This window comes from Bactrocera dorsalis, chromosome 4 (genome assembly GCF_023373825.1).
Source record: "Bactrocera dorsalis isolate Fly_Bdor chromosome 4, ASM2337382v1, whole genome shotgun sequence".
Classification (NCBI taxonomy): Eukaryota; Metazoa; Arthropoda; class Insecta; order Diptera; family Tephritidae; genus Bactrocera; species Bactrocera dorsalis.
The window spans coordinates 2,104,654-2,118,652 of record NC_064306.1 but is presented as its reverse complement, the minus strand read 5'-3'; the positions used below and the strand labels follow the sequence as shown (position 1 = coordinate 2,118,652).

The following is a 13,999-nucleotide window of genomic DNA, read 5'->3' as shown; positions in this document are numbered from 1 at the left end:
CCCATTTACACTACTATTTTACAAAAAGCCTGGGTAAGAACTTCCTTCTGCCATTTCTTCCGTAAAATTCTTCATTTATTCTGCCTCCTGGGTATTACGTACTGATAAACTTTATATAACCTGTGTAGGGTATACAAATTAGCAGGGTTCAACAAATTTTTGACACAAACTCCAAAGAAGGTCAGCTGCATTTGCATTTTCGGCTTAATTTCGCAACATTAAAAAATTATTATGATATTTGAAAACAACTTATTAGACAATAAAATATTCAATAGAATATATAAATAAATTTCAGCTCATAATTAATAATCAAAATTAAGTCAGAAAAGAAAGTCGAGATCTCAGAGTGGCTGAATTCCAAAATAATTGAATATTTTGGATTCATCAAACGAAAAGCTTGCTAGAAGCTCTGATGAAATAAAATATTTCTGCTTGCTTTTTAATAAGCCTTTTTAATAAATGCAGCAAATTTGAAAAAAAACGAAAAACAAGAGTCTAATTTGCTTAAGTAAGCCGTATTAGTGCAAATTATCTGCATATGCTAAGCATTTGCAAGCCAATAAAGAGCAAGCATATGTAGAAATCAACGCAAAACGTACGCTAAGAGAAAAAGAATACAGAAAAGTAAAGAAAAATGCAAATGGAAGAAATACTTTTGTACAACGGAGAACACAAGTTGCTGGGAAATAATATCTTCATGACTACGATACGTTTGTGTCTGACATTTATGACTACGAAAATGACCGACAAAACACAGCAGCAACAACTAAAGACCTGTGCGTGTGTGCGCAATTGAAATTGCAGGCGTAGTTGCAGAGCTTATGTATGGGAAAGGCGGTCTATAAAAGACAGGCGACACCACGTAGACGGAAACAAGCGAGCAATTTATACCGAACAGGCATATTATTGCATACAGAAGTGCAGCGCAGGATGAAAACAGGCATAGGTATCAAGTCCGGCCACATTTATGTGCAGAGAATTTAAGTTAGTAAGCATTTTACTGCCGGCTAGTGCGTTTAGTTGGCGCTTAAATGGCTTATAACGGACATTTATATGCAAAACACTGTCGCCGTTTATGCAATTTCACAAAAATACAACACCAACCTATGTATAGCACACGATAATGTTGTGTATATTTCATGTCACGTGTAGTTTTTTCAATGAAAAGTGCAGGCATACACGCTCGCCTTGCACTCATTTCACTTAAATGGCACACATTTGCTGCAACTTAAGTCATAAACGCCGTAATTTGATAGTGTTATCTGTGAAATGTCACATTTGCTGCAGCGCACACACGTTTTCTTGTATTTTACTAGCGCTATGCGCCATGACGTATACGTAACTTTCCACTAATTAAGCGACTTCACCACAACAACAGCGGCAACAACACTTTGTGGCACACTTTTTATTAATTAACCATAAATATTGTACAACAACAATATGATTGGCACAACAACAGCGACAGTGCCGGTGTTTGCCGCGCTTGTTAAAGTGAGAAATCAAGTATCGCGTGCGCCGTGGTGTATACGTAACATGCACAGCCCTGCCGTACGTTTGATATATAAACCGCAAACTTGTACGCGTGTAGTTGTGTAGGTGTCTGATAGAGCGTGCGCCGTTGTAAATGCCAAAAGGACACATATTTTACGCATAATTACCACTTACGGTGCGCTCTAGTGTCTGTGTGTGTGTGTGTGGGCGCTTGTGTTTCATTATGTATGACAAGCGTACAAAATGAAAGGCACCACTTGTAAAAGCAAAGAAATGATTAATAGAGTGTATGCAAAGGCACGATTTTACGGTTAGTTGAAGCTCATTTACTTTTCATATGAGTGCCACTTGAGCAAACACTTTTGACTAATGAGGCAAGCAAAATGTGTACGCAACTAATATTAATTATTTGCGAAGCAGGCATATTTATGCAAATTTAATGATAATATTGGTTGCAGTGAAGTGCATATTTTTTAATTTAAAATTGAAATATTATCTTTGTACGTTTTTCGCAATTAAGTAATAAAGCAATTTGTGACAAACATACTTAATACCAATAAATATTCACATAAAATTCGTTTTGAATTAAATTGATAAAAAAAATTGATTTTTAGCAAAAATTTATGTAAACAATTAAAAAAAAAATTTTACTACAAAAAATTGATGAAAAATTTTTGCGTATATGTATAGTATAAAATTCGTTTTGAATTAAATTGTAAACAAAAAAAATATTTTTATAAAGTCCGATTAAATTTACGTAAAATATTTATGAATTGGATATATGAAATTTGTTTTGAATTAAATTTTTAAATGTTTTTTTTTGTTTCCGAATTAATTTAACATTTAAATTACAGAATTTATTGAAAGGCAATGATTATTGCAAAAGTTACCTTAGCAAAACATTTTTTAAATACTAAAAACTTTAATAATAATATTTTATATAACGAAATATGTATGTACATATACTCACAGCGTTTTTAGGGAATTTTCCGCCGAAAATAAATTTTCCGTTAGGCTGGTGATTTTATTCTCATCCAAATAGCTTAAAACGAGAGAGAAATTAATTGAAAAAATATGCTTGATTTATATGTAATATAAATATAAAAAGATTAAAAATATAGAAGATTAAAAAATTTAATTTAAAAAAATAAATATACCAATAAAAAATTTTTTTTTTAATTTTTTTATACAAAAAATATAAAAATATAAAAAAAATAAAAAATTTAATAAAAAAATTTATTTTTTTTTAATTAATTTTCTATATTTTTTTTACTTAATTTTTTATAAATAATTTTTTTTTTTTTATTTAATTATTTATTTAATTTTTTATTTTTTGATGTTTTTTGTTTTTTATTTTCTATTCAGAAAAATTTTCAAAAATTATTTTGTTTGAACTAAAAATTGTCCAAACTTCACATATTTTTAGGATTTTCTAATCTACCATGGCAATTTTTTTTATTTTTTAACAGAAATATCAGTACAAGTTTTACTTACAGCGTTTTCAATGGTATCTCAGAGAGTCTTCGGAATGCGTATGGCGCGAGCTGCTCGATTGAACAAAATTTTAGAACACTGAAAAAAGAAGAAATGATTTTTGGTGAGAGCGAATGCAAAAATAACTCTTTTATATAAGTATAAGGCTCTAAGGTATAAATAGTGTTGAGAATTATAAAATATAATAAAAGAAATTAATTATATATACATTTTCAGTTTTCTTTTTAAATGCTGAGTTACTTAATATTTGTAGAAAACTTTCTCAGTTTACAAATATTGTATTGAATTTTCCTATTTACATATTCATATATAGTTTACAAATGCAAGTGTGCATGTGTACTTATATAAGCACGTTAACACGCAGTTGTCTGAACATTATCCACACGTTTGCTTTGTTGCCATAGCTTGGTTTTGTGGTTTGAGGGTTTTGTGATCGGAACTCACAATGCAAGCGAATAAAACTAATTTAATTTTAAATTTTACTTTATAGAGTATGTGGAAAGGGTACAGTACGAAATAGTGATAAATGAAGTGCGCATTTTGGGGAATATATTTTTTACAGTAACTTTCAAAAATGAACAAAAAAATAAGAAAAAAAATATTTAAAAAAATTCAAAACTGATTTATAGAAAATTATATGTATTAACTATTATTTAAAAATAAATTGCTAAGAATAAAAAACCAAATATGAATTAATATAAAAAATTAATTAAAAGAAATAATTAAAAAATTTAAAAAATTAAAATAAAAAATAATGTTGCCTATTGTCAAATGACCATTAAAAATCTTGTTTCCTATTGTTTTAATATTAAAGAGAAACAAAAAACAATAAAAACAAACTATGAAAAAATAAAAAATTCTTAAACTTTTTTAAGGTAATGTCATGAAAAATAGTTATATGTACATAACCAAAAATTTACCATTACTCCAAAATTAATCGGAAAATAATTAAAAATCAAATAAATAAAATACTAAAATAATAAAAAAATTAATTAAAAATATTGATTAAAAAAATAATAAAATAAAAAAATTAAATAAAAATAAAATTATATAAAATAAAATTAAAATAAAATAAAAATATTAATTAAAAAAAGTTCCTATTGTTTTAATTTAATAATAATAAAAAAACAAGGTATAGAAAAAATTTATTCTTATACTATTTTGGCGTTATGCACGAGAAAAATATTAAAATTATCTATACATTTTATTTTTTAGAATTATATATTACTTTATAAATATTTTAAAAATAATCCCAATTTAATAAATACTGCCCGCAAAAATAGTTTTTTAATTATAACTGTTAATTTTCTACTCCGAATAACAATTTAAATATTTATTGCATACTTACAGGCTCTCAACCACTGGCAGCTGTGCAAAAAAGTGTTCGTCAATGTTTGGGAAATTATTTCCGGTTAAATCACTGCAACAGGAAGCATAAATATTTCCTTAGTAAATATTAATTGATAAAGGCAATTTAATATGACAGTTAATGTGTTAATTAATTTTAATATCAATAAAAGCGTGCTACAACAAAAAGAATATGGATATAAAATTATATATGCTTCAGCACAAAATGAAAAAAAAAAATCACAAAATTATGACAAGCGAATATTTCACATGAGCGCGCATTGCCTGGCTGCGCAGTGACAGGAATCAAAAGTTTCAAAAGTTATTTAATAAAGAAAAACTTAATTATTCGACGTTAGTAGAGTATTTTTTCGTTAGTAGCAAGTGGCAAGTGGCATTATGCGCATGATAGGCAATTTGTGATGCTCATCCCGCATTAAGAGTGTCACAAGCACACGCGCGTGAGTAAAGAAGTATTGTATGTGTGTAGGTAGAAGTGTATGCCTCACGGCTGTGGCTGACACTGCAGCGCGCGTTAAATTTGTACATAAATATTTATAAATGTAAGCGTGTATATATGTATGAATTTATAGTTGTATATTGGTGAAGTATACTCACAGCATTGCCAGCTCCGTGGCGGGCAGATTGGCGGGCATTGCCGTTAGCTGCTGGAAGCGACATAAAATTTCATCACCGCGACAAAGGCAGCTGAAATTGGTGCTGTTGAGCCAATCTGCGAATGAGAAATGTGAAAATGAGTAAGGAATTAAGAGAGAAGCAACGCAGGGAATATTTGTAATAATTAAGTCTAAAGAGAAATAAGAAAAACAAAACAGAATTTCAACTGCACCGAGACCATAATAGACTTAACAGAAGCATTTCTTGTACCACAAAAGGGTATAAAGGGTCCTTATCTCGATTTTGATCGAACAGTTTATATGGCAACTATATGTGATAGTGGTCAGATCTGGACAATTTATTCAGAAATTGTAGAGTTGCTTTAGACAATAAGCCACACAAAATTTTTTGACGATATCTCATCAAATAAAAAAGTTTTCCATACCAGAACATGTTTTTGAGAGATCATTTTGTATGACAGCTATAAGCTATAGTGGTCCGCTCAGACCAATTTTTTCGGAGATAATGTCGTTTGGAAAATAATGCATGCCAAATTTCATGAACATATCTTGTTGAATAAAAAAATTTTCCATACAAAACCTTGGTTTTGGTCGAACAGTTTATATGGCAACTATATGCTATAGCAATCCGATATCGGTGATTACGACAAAAGAGAAGCGTCTTGAGAAGAAAATAACGTGAACAAAATTTTATATCGGTATACCAATATCTGATGGGCTATATATCGACTCAGCTCGTGGCCTATGACGCTTCTGGGTATCACAAACTTTGTGACAAACTTAATATAATCTATTTAGGTTATTATGAATAGCACGTCATCCACCTGCGGCAACAACAAAGCATCACACGTTTCCCACAGCAATTCCGTAAAATAAATGACCGAAAATATAAAGCGAAAAGTGTGAGACTACTTTTGCTAAGCAATTAAGTGACAAACTATCACTTAGCGCCAGCGCCAATTGTCTCAATGGCGTTGCATGCGGCAAGGCAATTAGTGCCAATAACTGTTAATTTAAGTGTCACTCATACGACTTGGCAAACAGCACACACACTCCAAAAAGCACAAACATACATACATGCATACATATACACACATATAAAACTATAAACGTACAGCTAAACCCCGGCACTTACAGCACGTCTCCACCGGCACGTCGTCGTGCCGCCCATATGGCTGCTTACGAAAGAAATGATCCCAAAATTTCGCGTCCACATCATTGACGCAGTTCCACTCATCCGAGGCATCATCACAGTCCGCCTTGTCGTCACAGTTCAGCCGCTGCGGCACGCATTGCTCCGAAATATTGCAATGGAAGTAACCCATTGGACATTGGTCCATTACATCGGGCGCTATAATTGCGTCGGCTAACTCATTGACCGCCGCCGCCGCCAAGCCAGTGCTCACTGTCACTGCTGCTGTTGTTGTTGTGCTGGTGGGCAGCGTAAGTGGTAGGAATGTTGTGGCGGGTGTGGGCAGCAAGCAAACTGTGAAAGAAAATGAGTTGGAAAATCATTAATATATGTATATTTTCGAAGCGTAAGAGGCGTTATTAATGTTGAGAGTACAGGGAGGCACGATGCTTGGGTATAATTTTCGTTAAATATTGACTGCAATTTTCATCAGTTCAAAAATTTGACCGTTTTAACTACGGATAATATGTAGTATGCAAGTAACCGTATAGATTTAAAATGCTCATAACTAGACTATTTTTAAAGTGTTTGATGAAATTTTCGTACTTAGAACTATGGGCTCACCATTTGTACATTTAATGTAGCAATACCATTGGAAAACGCAGCACAAAAACTGTTCTCAGTTGAACTGTTCACTTATCGTATAAAGAATTTTCGTTTTCTACTCGTAAATCTAATAATTTTTAACTCCTCTCGGCTCATTTATATTTTTAACATTTTCAAATAAACTGTTCTCACTTTATAATTTCTGTTTTTACAACAAATATGGAAATAGGTTTGTTAAAAACAAAGCATAGTGGTTTTTCAATGACATCGTAGATGCAAAAGCTGTCCTCAATAAAACTGTTCCCATTTTATAAAATCGCCTGCACAATATTTTAACGGCTATAATAAATCTTAGGATTAAAAACATCATTTCCCGCAAATAATTTGTGATATAAACTGTTCTCACTTTATAAGTGTTGGATTTAGAGGCAAACGAAAATACATACATATGTTCTAAAAATTTCCCTTCCGACAAAATAAGAGTCACCAAATATGCGCCACACCCACTCAAAGCGCTATTGGGCCAACTCCAAAATGGAAGCTTTTCCGGTTTTCAACTAAAAGTTAGCCACTAAAAACTGGCAACTTCCCACTATCAATTCCGATTACTCACACTTACTACAACAACACACACAGTGGCGCGTTTCAATAACTTGTCGCTGTGAGTAAACAGCATTGACAAATGTCGGCGCCCCCATGTCAAGTGACCACGCATCCACATGGAAGTGTCGCATCCATCACATGCATGGCACACGGCCAAACGCAAGTTCCAGACGACAGTGCGACGCTGAGCGCTACGAACTACTCGCCCCCTACGAACGAGCGTGAGCAATTGAATTTTCCACAAGCTTTTAATATTTCAAAATTTATTGTTGTAGTAATGTGTGTTGTCGTTGTAGAGTAGCCGCCTGGGTTGATACACAATCGTTTGCTGCACTTTCACCCGCCTGACGATACATTTCGAGTGCGATGACGTTGCCACGCACTTGGAAAATTCTTTGTTACCACAAGACAGTGGACATTAGCTGCTTGCTAACCGTCTATTCGTGTGGTTGTTGTCACTATTTGCGATTTTGCATTTGCCGCTATTTGACACTCCCCCTCACATATTGCCGGGGCTGGTGTCGCTCGTGCGCTGAATGTTAACCGACACGTGTAACGCCATTTCGTTTTGCTTGTATTGCTTCTCTCGGTCTACAGTGTTTGCTTTTGGTGCTTCTTCTAATGCGTTTCTTCTTCCATTCTTAGGTTTACTTGCGGATTTCTTGATAACAAGGTCCATTCTGCTGCAACCTTTTTTATAGTTTTGTTTCAACGTATTATGTTTATATTTTTCCACAATGACGTATTCAATCCCGAAATATTTAAAATATTGACAGATTTATTTCGGTTTTTATCGAAATCGGTATTTCGATGTTTCGGGATTGTAACAAAATCGGGATTTCATTAATTCGAAATTTTGATTTTTCGAAATTTCAATATTACGGTATTTTAATATTTCGGGATTTCGATATTTTGGGATTTCCGGATTTCAGTAATTCAGGATTTAATTTTTTTCGAAATTCGAGATTTTTCAGAATTTAGATACTTCGGGATTTCAGTAATTCGGGATTTCAATATTTTGGGATTCTAATATTTTGGGATTATGATATTTCTGGATTTCAATAATTCGAAATTTTGGTTTTTCGAGAATTCGATTTTACCGAATTTTGATATTAAGGGGTTTCTATATTTTGGAATTACATCGAAATCGGGATTTTTAGATTTCTGGATTTCAATAATTCGGGATTAGGCTTTTCTGGATTTCGATATTTCGGAATTTAGATACTTTAGGATCTCAGTAATTCGGGGTTTCGATATTTTGCGGTTCCAATATTTCGGGATTATATCGAAATCGGGATTTTGATATTTTGGGATTTCAATAATTCGGAATTTAGATACTTCGGGATGTCGATATTTCGTGATTTCAGTATTTCGAGATCATCAAATTTTACTCTAAAGAGCTTAACTAGAATTTTGCAGACTATTAATATTTTTGCTTAATTTATTCTAAGAATACTCGTGTTTTCTATTTCAAACTATGAAAGTATGATTTCGAATTCGAAACGCAGAGCTTTTCGGAACCGTCACACTTGGATTCGGTATTTCCTACACTGTTACAATGAGACTCATTTGCCCCTCACGCACATCCGCACACTCAAGTCGCCCGCACTCGCATTTCTTCGGCTTTTATCGCTTTCTGCTTTATTGCTGCAGCACTCGCCGCTTCCAATAATCATGAAATATGTGCAATTTGCCTGTTTCGTGTTGTTGTCGCCATTTCTTGCGTACTGCTCCCTTTACACATTGCTAGGTACATTTCCCTCACAGTAATACCTCGCAGACGTTTACTTCGCCAATTTCTATTTTTTTTCTTTTGCGGCTATGTTTTTATTGTTATCTGCACTTTATTTACTTTTCCAGCATCGTTAGCAATCCCCGCCTTGTTGTTGTAGCTGGTATTTTTTGCATTTCGCTTGTTATTTTTGTTGATTCTTTACTATTTCCGTGCGCGTTGTTTAAATTTTTTGCACTTTTTTATGCTCGTATTGTTGCTGTTTTTACACTTTACTTTTATATTTTTTACCTTACCGATTCCGACGCAAATATCTTGTTTTGCCCATAAATGACCAAGGTCACGGTGTTTGGTCGTCTGATTTTCATTTCAACATTCTGCCTTTGCCATTCCAATTCGATTGCTTTATTTATGCATTAAAATTGACTTTCTCGACAATACGGCCATCCAGGCACATACAACGCAATTATGTCCACAAAAAAATAACAAAAACAAAAGGAAATTGGCGTAAACGTGTACGCAATAAATGCCGTTGCAGGTGAGCTCGTAAAAGTATCGACGATTTTAATGACCTGACTCTGCATTGAGATGCTTGTTGTCTTTGAAAATGAATTAAGACGATTGCCTGTGCAGGCAGAGTGTTGGAAATGGGCATAAATCTTCATCAAGGCGCTTATTGAGGATGTACAATAGAAATGCGCATATTTATAACAGTAAAAGTAAACTATTGAAATATACAGGCCTAATTGAATAATATTGCGCCACAACGAAAATAATTGAAAATAGAAACGAACCTGAACAAGTTTGCAGCGCCAAAATTAAGACATTCACTGAGTGGCAGGCCTAGAAGTATTTTTTATTATTTTTAAGACTACGAAATTACAATGCCTTCTACTGAAATTGTTCTGAGTACACCCTGTACTTTAGTCCTCAAATATTTGACCTCTTCTTTAACCCTGTTTCATAAAGTACTGCTTTAAGAGACATTTCCACGTAACCGACCCAGATTTTTACATCGTCGAGGTTTCTTAACAAGACTTAGCAAACGCAATAGCACAAGGAGCAAGTTTAAGCCGAAAGTACTCTAAATTAAGCCGTATTGAAATTTAATCTGAAATCTTACCCCAAAAATCATCGGTGATGAGATCTCTCCCATCGTCTGAGACAGTTATCATTAATTTCGAATTGCTGAAAGAAACATCAGAATCCGTAGACAAGGTCTAGGTTCACTTCAAACTCACAAGCAAAAAGCTAACCGCTACACTTTTTACATCCTTTAGTAGAACCGTAAGTGGTAAGGTTTCCCAAGAATGAGGAAAGTATTCCAAGATAGCAATACTGTGCGATATTTTCAACTTAGCATCACATTACGATTTTTATATTTTTCTACTTTTTCTTACAAGATATTGCTATGATTGATAGGCTATAATACAGGGTGCCACAAAATTAAATTAAATTATAAATTTCTTTCTTCACTTAACGGTTGTATATATCACATAGAACTTATCGAGATAAATATTGAATTATATCAAGTCATTTAGATCAGGATAACGAGGCGAGTTGAATTCCGAGTGACTATCCGTCCGTCCATCTGTCCGTGGAAGAGAAATTAACCATTCTGATGAATCTTGGTGCCTTGGTTCCTTGACACCTAAGAGAGGTTGCAGATGAGCGGGATCGGGCTAGTTTTAAAACTTGAATAATAAATTTCAGAAAAACCGCTTAAAAGATTTGCTCTCAAAAGTATGCCAAATAATAGCTTCAACAAAAAATCAGTGTTGTAAACTGCTATTTTTTCCATTACCTTCGGTTACAATTGCGCTCAAGGAAACGTAACATGTGATCGCAAATATATTGGAGGCAATGTGTAAAAAATTAATCACTTTTAACTATTCACAAACATTTAAAAGGAAACAACTTGTGAAAAGGCATAAAATTGTGCGCGGCAATAAATGAATTAACCCGTGTCAATAACACGGTGGGAAAGAAGATTTTACTGCTTGAGCAATCGCCCACCAAACGCCCCTCTTCACGAAGTATGTGGCATTAGTAATGCTGCCGACCACAAAAACAAAAATAAACTTGCGTTTGTGCATCACGTTTTATGAGCTGTAAATAATTTGTTGCTGTTGTTTTTGTTATCTTTTCATTCATCGTTAATAACAGTGATAAACAAAAACATCCATGTTGCTGTCGTCAAAACAACAATTGCAGCAAGAGTGTTGACAGCGGCTGTCAGCGACGGTGGCAGTCACAGGGTCATTAAGAACCGAGCAAAAAATAAATAAAAACGCTTGAAATATACAAAATAACTGTCCGTATGTTTGTATGCGTGTGCGTGATGGCTTCATTTTCTTATCGGTAGGTAATAAAATATATTTTTAGACAATTATAAAAAAGTTGTGAATTATATTTTATGCAAAAAAAAATTATTTATTTTTGTGCTCAACATTTTCCGGATTTTGTTGCTTGTTTTTTGCTTTTCGACATTTCGCGCACTACAATTCCCCACCTACTCTCGTCCGCGCTCCGTCGGCTCATTAAATTTATATTAATCGATTTTCGGTGCGCATCGTAATGCGAAAATATGCGAATTATTCGCAGTCCATAAATTTCGCATTGGATTTTCGCAGGCTTACATTGCACTCGTTGAGTAAGTCCAAAAAAATAATAATAAATAAATTATGTATTGGAAAGGAAATGAAGTCATAAATTACTTATTTCGTTAAGAAGAAAAGCAAACAAAAAAGGTGAGGCGCGATTTACACTTGTATTTTCCGCCGCCACGATTTTTGAGCAACAAAAAGGAAAAAAAAATAAAAGAAACAATAAATTATGTTTAAAATTTAAATAAATTAACAATTTTGACGGCAACTTCTATTCAAAATCAATTATAATTAATGAACTTTGAATCTGTAGCATACATTTAGGAGCACGGGAACATTGTTCTTTGTTTGTAACAAGGCAGGAAGCACCGGATACCTTCTAAAATATATATATATAATTGATATATATATATAATTGATATATATATATAATTGATCAGCTGATTCGATTAAACAATGTCCGCTCTTGCGTCAGACCGCCTATCTGTTTGTCTGTCCGAAAATACGCGTACAAGTACCTCAGTTTCAGAGTTATCAAACTGAATTTTGTCACACGTACTTTTCTACTCAAGAAGCCGCTCATTCTTCGAAATCGTCGATAAGGGAACACTATAGCATATAGCGGCCATACAAACCGATCGATCAATATCAAGATAACAATATTTTTATACCCTTTTATGCTATAAGAAATGCACCTGTGTAGGGTATTACAGCTTCGGTACAGCCGACGTTCATGTTTTTCTAGTCATTGTTACCCATTGATTTATCAAAACACTCGTATACTTCGAAAACGACTTCTGAAGTACACTTCAAAATCAAATTTTAATATGTAGCATACATTTAGGGTGAAAGCAGTGAACTTAGAGGAATCCATTATTGGTCTTGAAGGCAAAACAAGCTCAAAACTTTTTAGCTTGACCAAAAAAACTCACTAAAACAGTTAACAAAATAAGTTATGGCGCTTGAAAGTATGCAACAAAACAGGAATTTGATTGGTATGAGGAAGAGAGCGCCAACTTCAAGCGCTTAAGTAAGTCACCGCTTAAATAACGGCTTGTTGACTAAAAAAGAAAAAAAAGAAAGCCAGGGAGGTCGTATTACTTCCGTTGGCTTAAAAAGTACTTGTCCACTGACTTGCCAAAGCCGCCTGTGCCAAGCGCCAAACGTAAACTTGAATTTGCGATTTGATAACAGCAGACAATGTTAGTTACCTGCGGCCTGTCAGCTGCCACCAAAAGTAAATACACATATACTGCTTCTCGCAACGTGACACTCTTCATTAAACTTTTAGCAGAGTGTAGCAACGGCAGTCGTGGCTTCGTTGAAACCGATTGTTGGATCAAGTTCAACTAGTTAAAGACGTGCGGGTGGCCATGAACTTCGAATAAACAAAATAAGCGGAATTTATTGGTATTTATTTTCAATAAAGAAGAAGAATTTCAATTAGAAACGGTCGTATATTTGGGTATACCTGAATTTCGAAATATATTAATTGCACTTTTCGAGTATTTTTATTGGATTTTGCAAGAAAGAGCACAATACTATGTTAACTGTAACGCTCAGAAAAAAAGAACGGTGCTTTTACAAACACATACACCAAAAAATCACAGTGTGCTCAACTACTTGATTACTTGTTTAAACAAAGTTGAAACAATGGATCACGTATGTATATGTTAACTATTATTTCAAAGAAGAGCGGTATTTTAGCAAGCTTTTTAGTTACCACGCCAGCATAAATCCAGTCCTTACACATAATACAGTGTATGTACGCATGTATTTCAGGTGAAATTGCACTGTGTGCAACTTAATGGAAATGGCGTGGCCGAAAAAAAGTTGGAATAATTTATGCAGCCGACTGTGGGCGTCTGCTATATTAAATGTCATGCTAAAAGGGATTAAAATAGAAGCGCACAATAAAAGCTCAACCCAAAAATGTAATTAAAATGTTAATGGAAAAGCTAGTAAAAATATGTAAAAATATGTACATACACACATACTCAGTCACACGTATATGTCTATGTGTGTATGGGTGTATGGAAAAAGCATTCCCCAATGCTTGCAACTAATTCTGAACACAATTTACCGTTATTCAACATGTTTAATAACATTTTAATTACATTTTTTAAACAGAAAATTACTGCAAACAAGTAGGTAAGTCCGCTTATTGAAAAGGGAGGCTGGCACGCACACACCCATAAAAGCGCAACTCTTACAAGTACTTAAAAATTAACTGTGAAGCCATCAAAGCGCGAATAAAAATTCTTTCGGCGACAGTTAAAGCAGTGAAATGGTCAGAAATTTATGTAAATTTACTTAATTTCACTAATTGACGTTTGACGTGTTAGAATGT

At 33.7% G+C, this 13,999-nt stretch overlaps 1 protein-coding gene across 2 annotated transcripts in view; it reads right to left on the bottom strand.

The window, feature by feature from the left end:
* Positions 1–13,999, bottom strand: part of LOC105226189 (relaxin receptor 2) — a 58,264-nt gene that overhangs the window by 22,110 nt on the left and 22,155 nt on the right. For both annotated transcript variants that reach the window (XM_049455036.1, XM_049455035.1), the window contains exons 3-7: positions 6,106–6,456; positions 4,951–5,065; positions 4,334–4,405; positions 2,986–3,063; positions 2,462–2,533 (exon numbers count right to left, since the gene is read on the bottom strand). In XM_049455036.1, the coding sequence (XP_049310993.1) occupies positions 2,462–2,533; positions 2,986–3,063; positions 4,334–4,405; positions 4,951–5,065; positions 6,106–6,456 (688 nt within the window). The remainder of the gene's footprint in view (positions 1–2,461; positions 2,534–2,985; positions 3,064–4,333; positions 4,406–4,950; positions 5,066–6,105; positions 6,457–13,999) is intronic.